The 12,539-nt window shown below is 40.7% G+C and overlaps 1 protein-coding gene across 3 annotated transcripts in view; it reads left to right on the forward strand.

The window, feature by feature from the left end:
- MACROD2 (mono-ADP ribosylhydrolase 2) overlaps positions 1–12,539 on the forward strand; it is a 1,951,733-nt gene that overhangs the window by 1,848,101 nt on the left and 91,093 nt on the right. For 2 of the 3 annotated variants that reach the window (XM_082428620.1, XM_082428619.1), the window contains 2 exons: positions 2,753–2,815; positions 7,356–7,424. In XM_082428620.1, coding sequence (XP_082284746.1) covers positions 2,753–2,815; positions 7,356–7,424 — 132 coding nt within the window. The remainder of the gene's footprint in view (positions 1–2,752; positions 2,816–7,355; positions 7,425–12,539) is intronic. The other variant, XM_082428621.1, reaches the window with a different exon arrangement.

Below are 12,539 nucleotides of genomic sequence, written 5' to 3' on the forward strand. Positions count from 1 at the left end.
TCTCTTCATAAGATTTTTACCTCCCACTCCATAGGAGATGTGGTCACCAGACTAATTTTAAAAGCAGCCTGTCACTGCAGACTTCAAGCCTATTGTGGAATCTGTGTTAAAAGGTCTGTCTGGGATTTCCCTGGCTGTCCATTGGTTAAGACTCCATGCTTCCAAAAAAAAAGATTCCACGCTTCCAGTGCAGGGGATGCAGGTTCGATCTCTGGTGGGGGAACTAAGACCCCACGTGCTACATGGCGCGGCCAAAAAAAAAGGGGGAGGGGGTGTCTGTTGGGGGAGATAGGAAAACTGGTAGATCTCTCCTGCTTGAGTCTGAGTCCATTTGGTGGGAGAAAGGGGGAAACACTGACTTATGTTTTTTATTTTTTATTTTTTTAATCAGTCATCAGTTTTATACACATCGGTGTATACAAGTCAATCCCAGTCGCCCAATTCAGCACACCACCATCCCCACCCCACCACGGTTTTCCCCCCTTGGTGTCCATACATTTGTTCTCTACATCTGTGTCTCAACTTCTGCCCTGCAAACCGGTTCATCTGTACCATTTTTCTAGGTTCCACATACATGCGTTAATATACGATATTTGTTTTTCTCTTTCTGACTTACTCACTCTGTATGACAGTCTCTAGATCCATCCACGTCTCAACAAATGACTCAATTTCGTTCCTTTTTATGGCTGAGTAATATTCCATTGTATATATGTACCACTTCTTCTTTATCCATTCATCTGTTGATGGGCATTTAGGTTGCTTCCATGACCTGGCTATTGTAAATAGTGCTGCAATGAACATTGGGGTGCATGTGTCTTTTTGAATTACGGTTTTCTCTGGGTATATGTCCAGTAGTGGGATTGCTGGATCATATGGTAAACTGACTTATGTTTTTGACACATGCTCCTGCACCAACTTGGTCTTGTTAAGGGAAAAGGAGCAGCAGTGATGGCTATTTCCTTCCTACAGCAAAAGCCAGTGCCAGCGCCTCTGCGGAGAACCAGAACAGAGAAAATATCAGAAATATCCTTGTAAATATGTCATGCAGAACCTTGGGTTTACAGAGTTACAGAGCCAACCCAGGTTATACTGTGTCCCGCGTGACAAATGGTACAGTGCTGGCCAGAGGGAATTATATACATACTGATATATTCATTCATTGATAGCATCCCTTCCCCATGTCAGTGTCACTCTTATTTATTTATTTATCTATCTATCTATCTATCTATCTATCTATCTATCTATCTATCTATCTTTGTCATTCTGTTATAAAATTTTTCTTTCGTTCAGGTCAATTCCAAATGTTTTTCCATTTGCAACTCTCCTCAAAAGGTTGTTTTTCAGAGCTGCTTGGTGAACTGTTTCCCAGTTGCTTCTGAGGCTCTTGTTTCAGCTCCACTAGTTGAGTCCTCCTCTGGGGGAGGATTCCCCTTCCTCTTGCCTCTGGATTAAGAGTTGATCGTTGTAGCAGATGGTGGGTCAAAGCAGTCAAGTACAACAAGATTAAGTGATCTGAGCCTGGCTGTGGGGCAGGAAATTTAAAAGGGCTCAGCTGGGTGATTCTTCTGCTCCTTGTGGCCTTGGCTGACGTCATCAGTTGGGTGCATTCAGCTGGCAGCAGGGCTGGGTTGGAAGGTGGGAAAAGGTTTCACCCACATGTCTGGCCCCTCTGTGCTGCTCCATGTACCCCTCTTCTCCACCTGGGGGGCTAATCTGAGTGTCTTTACAGCAGGGTGGCTGGATTCCCAGAGGGAGAAAGTGGAAGCTGCTGGTCCTCTGGGGCCTTGGCTTGGGGGCCCCAGACATCACTTCCACATTTCGCTGGTCTAAACAAGTCACAGAACCAGTTCGAATTTAAGGAGACAAGAAATAGATTCCACTTCTTGAGAGACAAGGATCTGGGGCCATCTTTAACCCATAGTAATATGTGCTGATAACTTCTGCTTCTCTGTTTTCTGTACTTTAACTACATCTCTTATGTTTTATCATTTAAAACAATTTTTCCAAACACAGAGAGACTTGGAAACCCTCCCAGCAATGAATTATAAAATGTTGCCTTTATTTGCCTTTGAAGAGTTAATTTTTTTTCTACACATAAATCCACAGATATATATTATATATTTTAAGCCAAAGGGAAGTTTTTAGCTAGTTTCTGATATATAGCCACCATTATACCTGTCCGGTTATTAATTTTTCAAGGAGTTACGTACTACAGCATAAATTTGACCAGCGTAATCTGTTCAACACAGAATATTTCAGAGCATAGGTATGTTAGACTGTCATGTGTAAAATGTAAGTAAATGTCTAAAAAATTAAGTAAAAATAGGGGTTCTTTTGCAACATACATCAAACAGGAAAATAAAGGGCATAGGAACGTAATCAACCAAGTTTCCTTACACAGTGAATATTGCTGGAGTCAAGGAAAAAAAGCAGATTGGAATTAAAATTTGTATTGCATTTTGGGAAATGTTGTGCAAGGAGAGAGATGTTACTGGAACTGCTGAGTGAATTTTGTTTACTGCCGTTCAACTTTCCACCAAGCAAATCATGTGAGAAGGGACAAGGATAAATACACCTATTTCTGTAGGTAATTTTTCTGTTTCACACCTCTGATTCATCTCTCTGCCTCGCTTTATGGGGAGTCATGCTACACTGGTTACAATTAATTTCAGTGCTGCATATTAGCCATAAAGAGATATTTCATAAATTGACTTGATGTATATTTTTTTTTCCTCTGTGGTTTTCTTGAAAGATGAGAACGGTCCACAGGGAAAGCCAAGTGCCAAAGAAATGGAAGGGCAGAGCCAAGAAGCAGGTGAGCTCAGATTTCTTTTGAGGCGTCTCCTAGGACTCATCCCCAGAGGTGAACATGGCTTTGCTTAGTGCCCTCTTCTGAAAATATTTATACCGTTTCACCAGGTTAATACCAATATTCGTTCAGGTCTCCCTCAGGAAGCCACCAACCCTGTTAACTACAAATGTCAGGCTCACCAATCAGAAGGGTACCCTCCCTCTCAGGTCTCAGTCACCTGCCCCACTCTTCTCCCGTGTGATCGCAGTTTGCTCAGTGATGCTTTACACGGGACAGGCAGAGGTTGGAAGGACCATGTCAGAGCTGGGCTGACTTAGGGCAGGTCAAAATCAGCAGATTTAGTTTGGGGGAAAAAGTGAAATGAAAAACATTCACGGGGGACTTCCCTGGTGGTCCGGTGGTTGGAACTCTGCGCTCCCAATGCAGGGGGTGCGGGTTCCATCCCTGGTCGGGGAACTAAGATCCCGCATGCCACAGGGAGCAAACAAACAAACAAAAAAATTAATTTAAAAAAATTCACAGGAAATATATCAGAGGCTTTCCTTACACAATGAATGGAGTGTCCTTTACTGTTTTGCATTAAATTTTGAAGAGCCGTGCTTCTGGTCATTTCTCTGTATGTTGTAGACGATGGTGTGAGGTGTGACAGAGGCTTACTACCCCACACCCAGAGTTCAATGAGATCCAAAGCCTTCCTGACATCAACTCTGTTCACTGAAGAACAGATATGCCAATGGAATGCTTAGAGATCTTCTACTGTAGATTATAAATTGAACATTTTTAAATAAAATAGCACTTAAGACTCAAAAGAGATTGTCATCACCTTAGGTTTATCTTTTCTTCCTCCCCACTTTTGTACTCAGGCATGCTCTCCTTTAAAAGAATGATTCACACAATTTTGCAGTTATCAACATAACCACCAAAATAAAAATTTCCTTCTTCTTTCTATTTTCCAAGTCATTCTTCTGGTTCTAATGAGCCCAATGGATGGGACATCTTTGAAATAGTGGGCTCTGCTCATGTGCCTGCCACGTCCTAAGCCATATGCTGGACTCTTAGAAATAAACCAGGTAGTGTGATAAGTTTTTCACTGAAAAGTTCCTACATGAACCTTGGAACTTTTGCTAGAGAACTGAAAGCTTTTATTATTAACTTGGAAGATGGAATTGAAGGAGGCCAATCAGAGAAGGCACTGAAGCAAGGCAGCAAGGACCTTGTGTACCTGCCACTGGGTCAGTTGGCTCCCTTTGCTAAAGTGTAGTCCTTGCAATGGAATGAATTTCTAATACAGAAAACCGTTGTTATCCACACCACCATCGCCCCCAGCTCCCGGCCACCACATCGTTATGCTCCGTGGAAGATGAGTTTTCTGTGAAAAGCAGTCACTGTTTTTACTGTTTGGGGCTGATGGGTATTAATCAACTAGCTGCTGACAGCTGAGGCCATTCTCTGAATATCGTGGTTTTACAGGTTTTATTCATTCACTGCTCTGTCCCAAACTGTCTTTATCGACATAGATTTCTCCCGCCCCTGTTCACACACACGCATATACATACACAGGCACAGACATACAGACATGCACACACATCTGCCTGCTTTTTATTCATTCATCTCTTTTCCCCTAATCAGTTGAGAAGAGGCAGTGTCTTTATGGATTTAGGACCATCTTGCCTGTTAGGAGAGAGTGGTAGAATACAAGCTGTCTTCTCCACCTCTTGGATGGACAACATCACCACAATATGGGTGCGTCTCATGGTAGAGAAGATTCCAAAATGCACCCCTGAGGGGCTCTTCTTGCTTTTCTAAGTGGGCCCGCTGCCCGGCACAGAGTCCAATGGCAGGATTCATCTATGCTCTTGGCCAGTGTCAGCATACATTGTTGTGTCTGCTCTGCATCCCTAATCCAAGAGCAGAGAAGTCAGAGATGCAGTCCTGGTCATTAAAGTCCTTCTGACCTGCTGTTATTCTTCCAAAATAAAAGTGGCTTCCTTTCATTCAATAGAATGTCCAGCTTCAATTCTAACTACACAACTCTGCAGGCCTCTTCCATATCATGCAAAAAGCACAATCTCAAACCAGCATAATCCAGCAGTTCTGACTGCTGTCATGATCGAATGAAAGTGGTAGGTCCTATTCCTCAAACAGCCATTTAACAAATACCTATCCGGGGTTTGCTGTGACCCAGGCACTGTTCTGGACACTGAAATAGGGCAGCAAACAATAAAGACAATTTCTTTGCTTCCTTGAAACTTATATTCTGGTGGCAGTGATCCAAAAATAAACAATTTTAAAAAGTATGATAGTGACAAATGTATTGTGGAGAAATGAGGTAATGTAGAAGGAATCCTGAGAAGGCAACTTTCCGTTGGCTGGACTCGGGGAAGACTCCTTGAGGGAGCAGTAATTAAAGTGAAATCTCAATGATGAAATGGCCGGAGAGCATTCCAGATGGAGGGTCCAGATAATGCAAAGGATTTCAGGCCGATTTTAACAGGTTGGAGAAGGAAGTTCAGAGTGGCTGGGGCGTGATGGATGAGGGAGAACATGGTGCGAGATTTGGGAAGACATCATAGGACCAGGTTATGTCTGACTGCATAAGATTTGATTTTGTTAGAACTACAAGAAGCCAATGGGAGGTTTTTAGTAGTAGAGGGACCTAATCTGTTTTAACAAGCTCACTCTGCCTGTGAATGAAAATGGGTCAAAAGAACCAAAGTGAAACCAATTGAAAGACTATAGCAGGAAAGCAGTGATGGAGGTTTTTGGAAATGGAGACGAAATGGCCTGAGGTGTTTTGTTCCAGAGGTAGAAGTAACAAGATGTGCTGATGGATTGGATCTAGGGTGTAGGGGAAAGAAGAACCCAGGCTACCTCCTAGGTTTTTAGCATCAGTAACTACATGGATGATGGTACCACTTACTGATGTATGAAAGACTGGCCACAGGGCACAGTTTTTATTAATAGAGTTAATAGTTCAGTTTTGGCCATGGTAAATTAGGAGGACTCTCGGCCATATGGGATGTCAAGAAGCCAGTTAGGTATCTGAGTCTGGATTTCTAGGGAGGGATGTGGACCAGAGTTACAGTCTTGGGAGTCACTGGCAGAGAAATGATACTTAAAACCATGTGACTGGGTGAGATTCACTAGAGAGAACATGTAAATAAGGAGAACAATGAGGCCTGGGACACCATGGCCTCTAGACATGTGGCACCAGGGGAGAAGGAACAGCCACAGCAAGAAAGTGTTTCAGAAAGAACAGAGTAGACACTGAAATGCTCCTGAGAAGTCAAGGAAGATAAGAAAGGAGAAATGACCATTGGATTTGGCAAAGTGAGGTCATTGACGCCTTTGATAAGAGAATACTTCAAGGAGGATCGACGAAGCCAGTTGGAGTACTTTATGGAGAGACCGTGAGATGAGGAAGTCCAGAGCGATAACATGGACTACTCTTTTAGAGAGTTCTGACGTGAAGGGAAGCAGAGAAATGGGATGATGTGACATCAAGGCAAGGTTGAAAGTTTGTAGTTTGTTCTTTTGTTGTTAATAGGAGTTTGTCATCTAACAAAAGAAAGTGATTCGTCTCCAATTATCTCCCTACCAAAAATCTTACTCTCTGTTCTGATAGAGATGTGACCTAAAAGTAACAGTCATATACATTATGGACGAAGGATAATACTAGGAGATATCTGATTAGCCTTTAAATGTTAGTCACCATGCGTGTATGAGTTATCTTTAGTTCCATAACCTTGTTACTGCATGAAGAAAATGTATGTATTCCTTTTCCATTTGACAAGTATTAACCATTCCAAATGATTCTGATAAGCCTTCCTGTCTTAAATATACTATTGTAGTGTTAGTAAGTTAGTTATTATCCTGGAGCCCAAATGCTAGTGGAGTCACTGGGGTGCTGATAATACTAAGAAGAAAGTCCAGCTCTGACGAGGTTAGTTGCTGCTGTGAGGCCCGGGCACGGACCTCCAAGTTCCTTAGTCCCCACTCTGTGCTTGGCTGACATGAAATCACCAAACGGCTTTTGGTGCTTTCCTACAAATGATCCCCTTCTCCTGGACCTCTTCTCTGACAGCCATCAGATGTGATCCCTGCAGTCTGACAGCCTGGCGTAATGGAATAGAAGTGTTGTGCTAAGAAAAACCAAACTTTAAAAACACACACATAAAAGCACTTTGTAGAAACTTGCAAGGATATACTTTCTTTCACAGTCTTTTACTAAGAAAAATAATGTACCATTCTTCTAGAGGTAGGGAAGAAACAAAATGCCAAAGTATAATACTACCAAGCAAACAGTCTTCTTCACCAAGAAAATAGTTTTGTAGTTCATCAGGCTCTGTCTTAACTGAAGTGTTTTTGTTCCATTAATCGTAGAAGAGAGTCACAAACCGAAGCCCCTTCAAAGACCTTTCCGTGTATTAGAGCACGAAACAGGCTCCTGCTTCCTTCAGTGGAGTAGGAAGTGAGGTGGGGAGGGAAGCTCCAACCTGACAGTATTTGGCTCTGAGACAGTGTTTCTCTTTCTGCCTTATAGGTGGTGCCAGCGCTGCCACCGTGCCCAGTCCTTCTTCAGAAGAGGCAGCTGAAGTCTGTAAAGATGAAGGTATGAGGCCATTTACTACATCTAAAAATCACAAACTCTTAGAAAACCGTTTGGGTTTTATTTGTATGGGAAAATGAAGCAGTGTGCAAATCTATCCAATTCTCTTTAAGCATCTCTATTTCCAACACAAATATCCAACCCCCTCTGTTTTATTCCATACCTACCATTTTCAGAATTTATATCTCCATTTACATTTGTTCCTCTGTAAAGTAACTGTTCATGAAACAATAGAATGATTGGAGAAATTACGTTTAAAGAAGACGTTTATTTGAAACACCAGAATTAGGCTGTTTACAGCTACTTGTCAGGAATGGCTTCATTTGAGAACCGTCTACCAGAGAGCTCCATTATCTAGACAGAATAAGAAAGAAGAAAAGTTTGAAAGGCATCCTTGAAAATAAATCTTCGGCAAGAACATCATTCCTCATTCTATGGACAGTTACTATGAGAAAATGTTGCTGACCCAAGTATCTTTAGAAGAATAAAAAAGTAAAAGAAAAATTTATGTAGGTTCTAGGAGAAAATTTGAGGGAGAAATAGTGGGGACATTCATGTGCATATAATAGAGTTTTAAAGATATATATTATCTAAAGGAAAATGAAATCATCATTTATTTTCTTTCCCTCCTGATTAACTGTCCACACACGCACACACACACACACAAACAAAAGTAATATTATTTTATATCTGTCATTGATAACTACTAAAAACCCTTCTGGAATGGTAGACGAGATTTTTACATTTGTACAAATGGACATCTGGTAAACCATGTGATATACTTGGAACTTTTAGATAAACACGCTGAATGCATTTCTTCAGTTTGGAGTGATATGAAAATATATCCATACTTAAGATTGATATTAGCTACTCCTGGAATCAATGTTTAGAAAATCAAAGTGATCTTAAAAATAAGAGTCAACTGTTTGCATCATTCATTTCATTTCATGTTGCCTGTAAACGTTTTTCTAAATGAGGTTCCTGTGTAGGGAGGGTAGTTGCTAAGATTGTGAACTCTGGGACCAGATGGTTGAGGCTTAAATCCTGTCTCTACCACTGGAAATGTATGTAATCTTTGACAAGGAATTCAAGTACTTAACAAGGAATTAACAAGTAATGACAAGTAACTAACTTCTTTGTGCTTCACTTTTCTCCTCTGTAGAATGGGAACAGTAACTGTATTTACCTCACAGAATACAATAATACACGTCCATTGCTCAAACTGTTTACCTGGTACCTATGCAGACTGGGCTCCCCAGGAAACAGACTCTGTGATGGAGATTAGGGAGCTGACATTTATTAGGGGGAGCTCTTGGGATCAACACGTGTGAAAGGAAAGGGAAGAATGCAGAACTGGGTAAAGGGAGAAACTGAACTACAAGGCATTCTCAACAGAAGCCACATGGTCTGAAGATGACATGACCATTCTGAGATGTCCAGTTGGGATGAGAGAGTCTGGCTATTAAAACCTCCCATTTGATAAGTCACCTGTCATTGGCTGCCTTGGGAAGGGGTGTGGCCTTGGATGAAGCAACTCTCTTCTGCTGGGGTGATCCTGGAAGCTTGAGAGGGATGAGGGCTGCCTGCAACTGGGAGAGTGAGCTCTTCCTTCCTGAAGGAGGATGTGGGTGGCCCAACACAGCATCCACCATACTGTTGCTTTTGGTGGTCTTTTTCTAGTTCATTGTCACTTTTTTACTGAATCCCTTGGCACCTCCCTTCATACTACTCAGATATGTGTTCTGACATCCCTGGTTTTAAAATTCTTTGGAATATCTAAAAATGTAAACCATGTTAGATCACCTAGGTTCTCATAATTAACTCTAGGTCATCTTAGAGAGAGAAATAAACCTGAGTGAAAAGACAAAGAGTGGTGTTTATCCTAAGCAAATAAATTCGGACATCATAATCATTTAGGCTGTGATACAAATTTTTCAGTGTCCTGAAGTGGAATGGCAGAGTTTAGGAAACAGAAGAAATAATCTAATTTAAGTGCTTCAAACTGAGATTTTTCCTGTAGAGTTGTTTGGTTTGGAGATATCACACCCTTATAGAAACACACTGTTTGTGGTGTTTCTTCATGCTTTTAGGATCTCACACCATTAATTGCTCATGCCAGGATCAATTTCTCGGAACACTTTTAGATGTTTTGTTTTGTTTTTTTACATGAAACTTTTAATGGTGGTAACTCCAATGAGTTCTGTCACATATCACAAATGCAATTTCCTAATAAGACTAAATGTGAAGTTTTAGGGATTTTTACCAAAATAATTTATTAATATCCATTAACCTCTGGATCTAAGGAAAAGAATTTTGAAATCCACATTAACAAGTGATCCAGTTTCCATTAAAAATAGAATATACAGGTTATGATTTTTGCCTTTTCCTTCTGAAATAGCATGTACAGAAGACCACTATTTTAACTGATTATCACTACAACGCTTAGGCCAAGCATCTATTGCTTACAGAACTGCAAGTGTGGAGATAGATACATAGCTTGATTGATAGATACATAGCTTAGAATGAAAAGTAAATGAATTTGCCATTGAGAGCCTCTGAGATTGAGGTCATGATGAGGTTAAAAGGCATTCATATATGTTGAGAATTCATTTCAAACATTCACCATTATAAGTTTCATGCAGAAATATATCTCCTTGGTGACATCTGGGCTATTTATGAGTGCTACAGCTATAAGGCTGATTATAAAAATGCTTATTACACTCTCCAGTTTAAGTGAAGAATATTTTTGCTGACCAAAGTTCTTCAAGGGGCCCTTGCTCTCTTGTCTTTGTTTCCAGGCTTTGCTCCTGACCCAGCATCTTCTTCTTAAGTCTTGGAATCACCAATATTATGGACTGACCTTTTTTTAGTATTCTTTCCAATATAATTCCCAAAGATTTTGAGCCTCATTAGTTATTTTCAGCTTTGCTTGTTGGTTGGCTGGCTTAATATTTGTTATAATTTTGGCTCCCACAGGAAACTGGTGTCTTCTAGAGTACAAGGACTAAAAACAAAAGAAAAAATGAGCTGGCTAATGTCACTTGGTTTGGGAGATAAGATTTTTAAAAAATTAAAACAGATACGTGAAAGTTGAAGAATTTCAAGAGGAAGTGTCTTTTGGGGTGTCTTCTAGGCCAGCGATTTTGTTCAAATGTTCTAGACATATTTCCCATTGGGTACCAAGAATGGATGTTTATTGCCCATTTACCCCACATTAACAGCTAACAGTGCAAGCTGCTAACAGAAGGAGGTACAACTGATTGGCTTATGGATCAAGAGCTAGATTGTGAGCTCCAGACGGAGGACACCTGTTCCCAATGACTCATCACAGCCTTCGGGTGGGCAGGAGTTGAGCTGGGTGGAGGAGATGTGAGGAGGAGGAATGCCGATGAATAATTCATCCACACAAGGGGTGCATGCCAGGGATGCAGCAGCCGGGACTGAATAGAAATGAACTCCAAGGCAAAGAAACCTGAGAAAATATCTGTTGGTTGATGGGAGCTCTGAGGTCCTTTATAAAATAGGGCATACACTTATCTATTGAGAGATTTCTTTCTCTACTGGTAAAAATATTCCAATTATTGCTTTAATGGTAGTTTACACTTTAAATCCTTAAAAACAAACCCAGGAGTACAAATGTGAAGGCTATTTAAGTTAACAAATATAGAGGCAATCAGATGGAGAGGCTATAAACCCAGGAGTAAAATTTGTATTAGGAATATCAAGTATTCTGGTTGAAACTGCTGCAAAGTTATAATGATTTTTTATTATCATCATTATTTAAGATATAGTCAGTCTGCTTAATTCAAGGAAAACTCTCTGTTCTGTTATCTCAACACTCTTAATAGCTCATCCTCACTCACACCCAAGACCAAGGCACCTTCCGGGGGCGGGGGGAGTGCTGTTTAAACACATCCTGATTCTGCTGTCTTATTATTTAATCAGTGCCTAATTTGAATTTGAAGGGCAACTAGATCAAATCATATGCTCATTAATATTAACAAAATCAACTAATACTCAGGTGCGTGCACACCTGAGCTAGTATTCCTTTGGAGCTCGGCGTAAGTCATGGCATTGCTGTCTGCTGTTTACAAAGTGGGATGTCACTTGGCAAAGGACACATTAACCCTTAATCTAGTTTCAGGCCTCCTACAGGTCAAAATTTCTGTAGGATAGGGGGAAAGCTCCAGCAAGAGTCAGCCTTGCCAAAGAGAACAGCAAAGAAAGGATGGGGTTATGTATGAGGAATCGGATTCAGGAATGTGCAAGAGATGAGCATAAATGCTCCCAACCACGGGTAGCTGTAAGCCTGGGCCAGTGGTGTCGACTCCAGAAGATTCTGTTCTATTCTTTATCTAAATCATTGCAGAGAAACAAAACATTGGGCCACCTATGAAATTCCCCTCAGGCTTCCCTAGTAGGATTCTTCTTAGTCCTTTCCTTATTCTAGAAATCCATTATCACCCTACTAAGCATTCTCCCCGCTACCCACCACCGTGGGAGAGAGCTGTCCCCTGTCCTAGATCTGCACTGATGCAGTGTCTGGATACGCCGTGACACCCAGGGCTATCACTCTTGGATGGTAAGAGTCTGAAATGTGGAATGAGAGCCGCTGCCCTCTGGTAGTTCAGTGAAGGGGAAAGAACTAAGATATATGGAGTGTATGCTCTACTCAGTGCTTTATATTTCTGTACAATCTATTTTTTATTTCACAAAAAGGTAACCTGAGAGTCAGGAAGGAGAGAGAGAAAGGTGTCCGTAGCGGGTGGGGAGAGGAGAGCTACTTTATCAGTGTTGATTCCCATTGCTAATACTTGCATGATCTTACATAATCCTCAAAAACGATAGTATTTGATTCTATTTTAATATAACATTTATTTTTCTACTTGTAAGGAAAATGCATATTTATTGTAAAGTATTTTTAAATGCAGAAAAATATAAAATGCAAAAGCATATAATGATTTTCCCTTTAAGGTTTAAACTGTAAAAAGAAAAACAAAAAGTCTTCATTTTTTCAGTTAGCAATATACCATGAATATTTTCCCATGTCTTTAAAAATTTCTCAAAGGCATGCTTTTTATTGGAGGCATAATATTTCATCATATGGTTGTCCCACAA

The sequence above is a fragment of the Balaenoptera physalus genome (genome assembly GCF_965194825.1).
Source record: "Balaenoptera physalus genome assembly, chromosome: 16".
Taxonomy (NCBI): domain Eukaryota; kingdom Metazoa; phylum Chordata; class Mammalia; order Artiodactyla; family Balaenopteridae; genus Balaenoptera; species Balaenoptera physalus.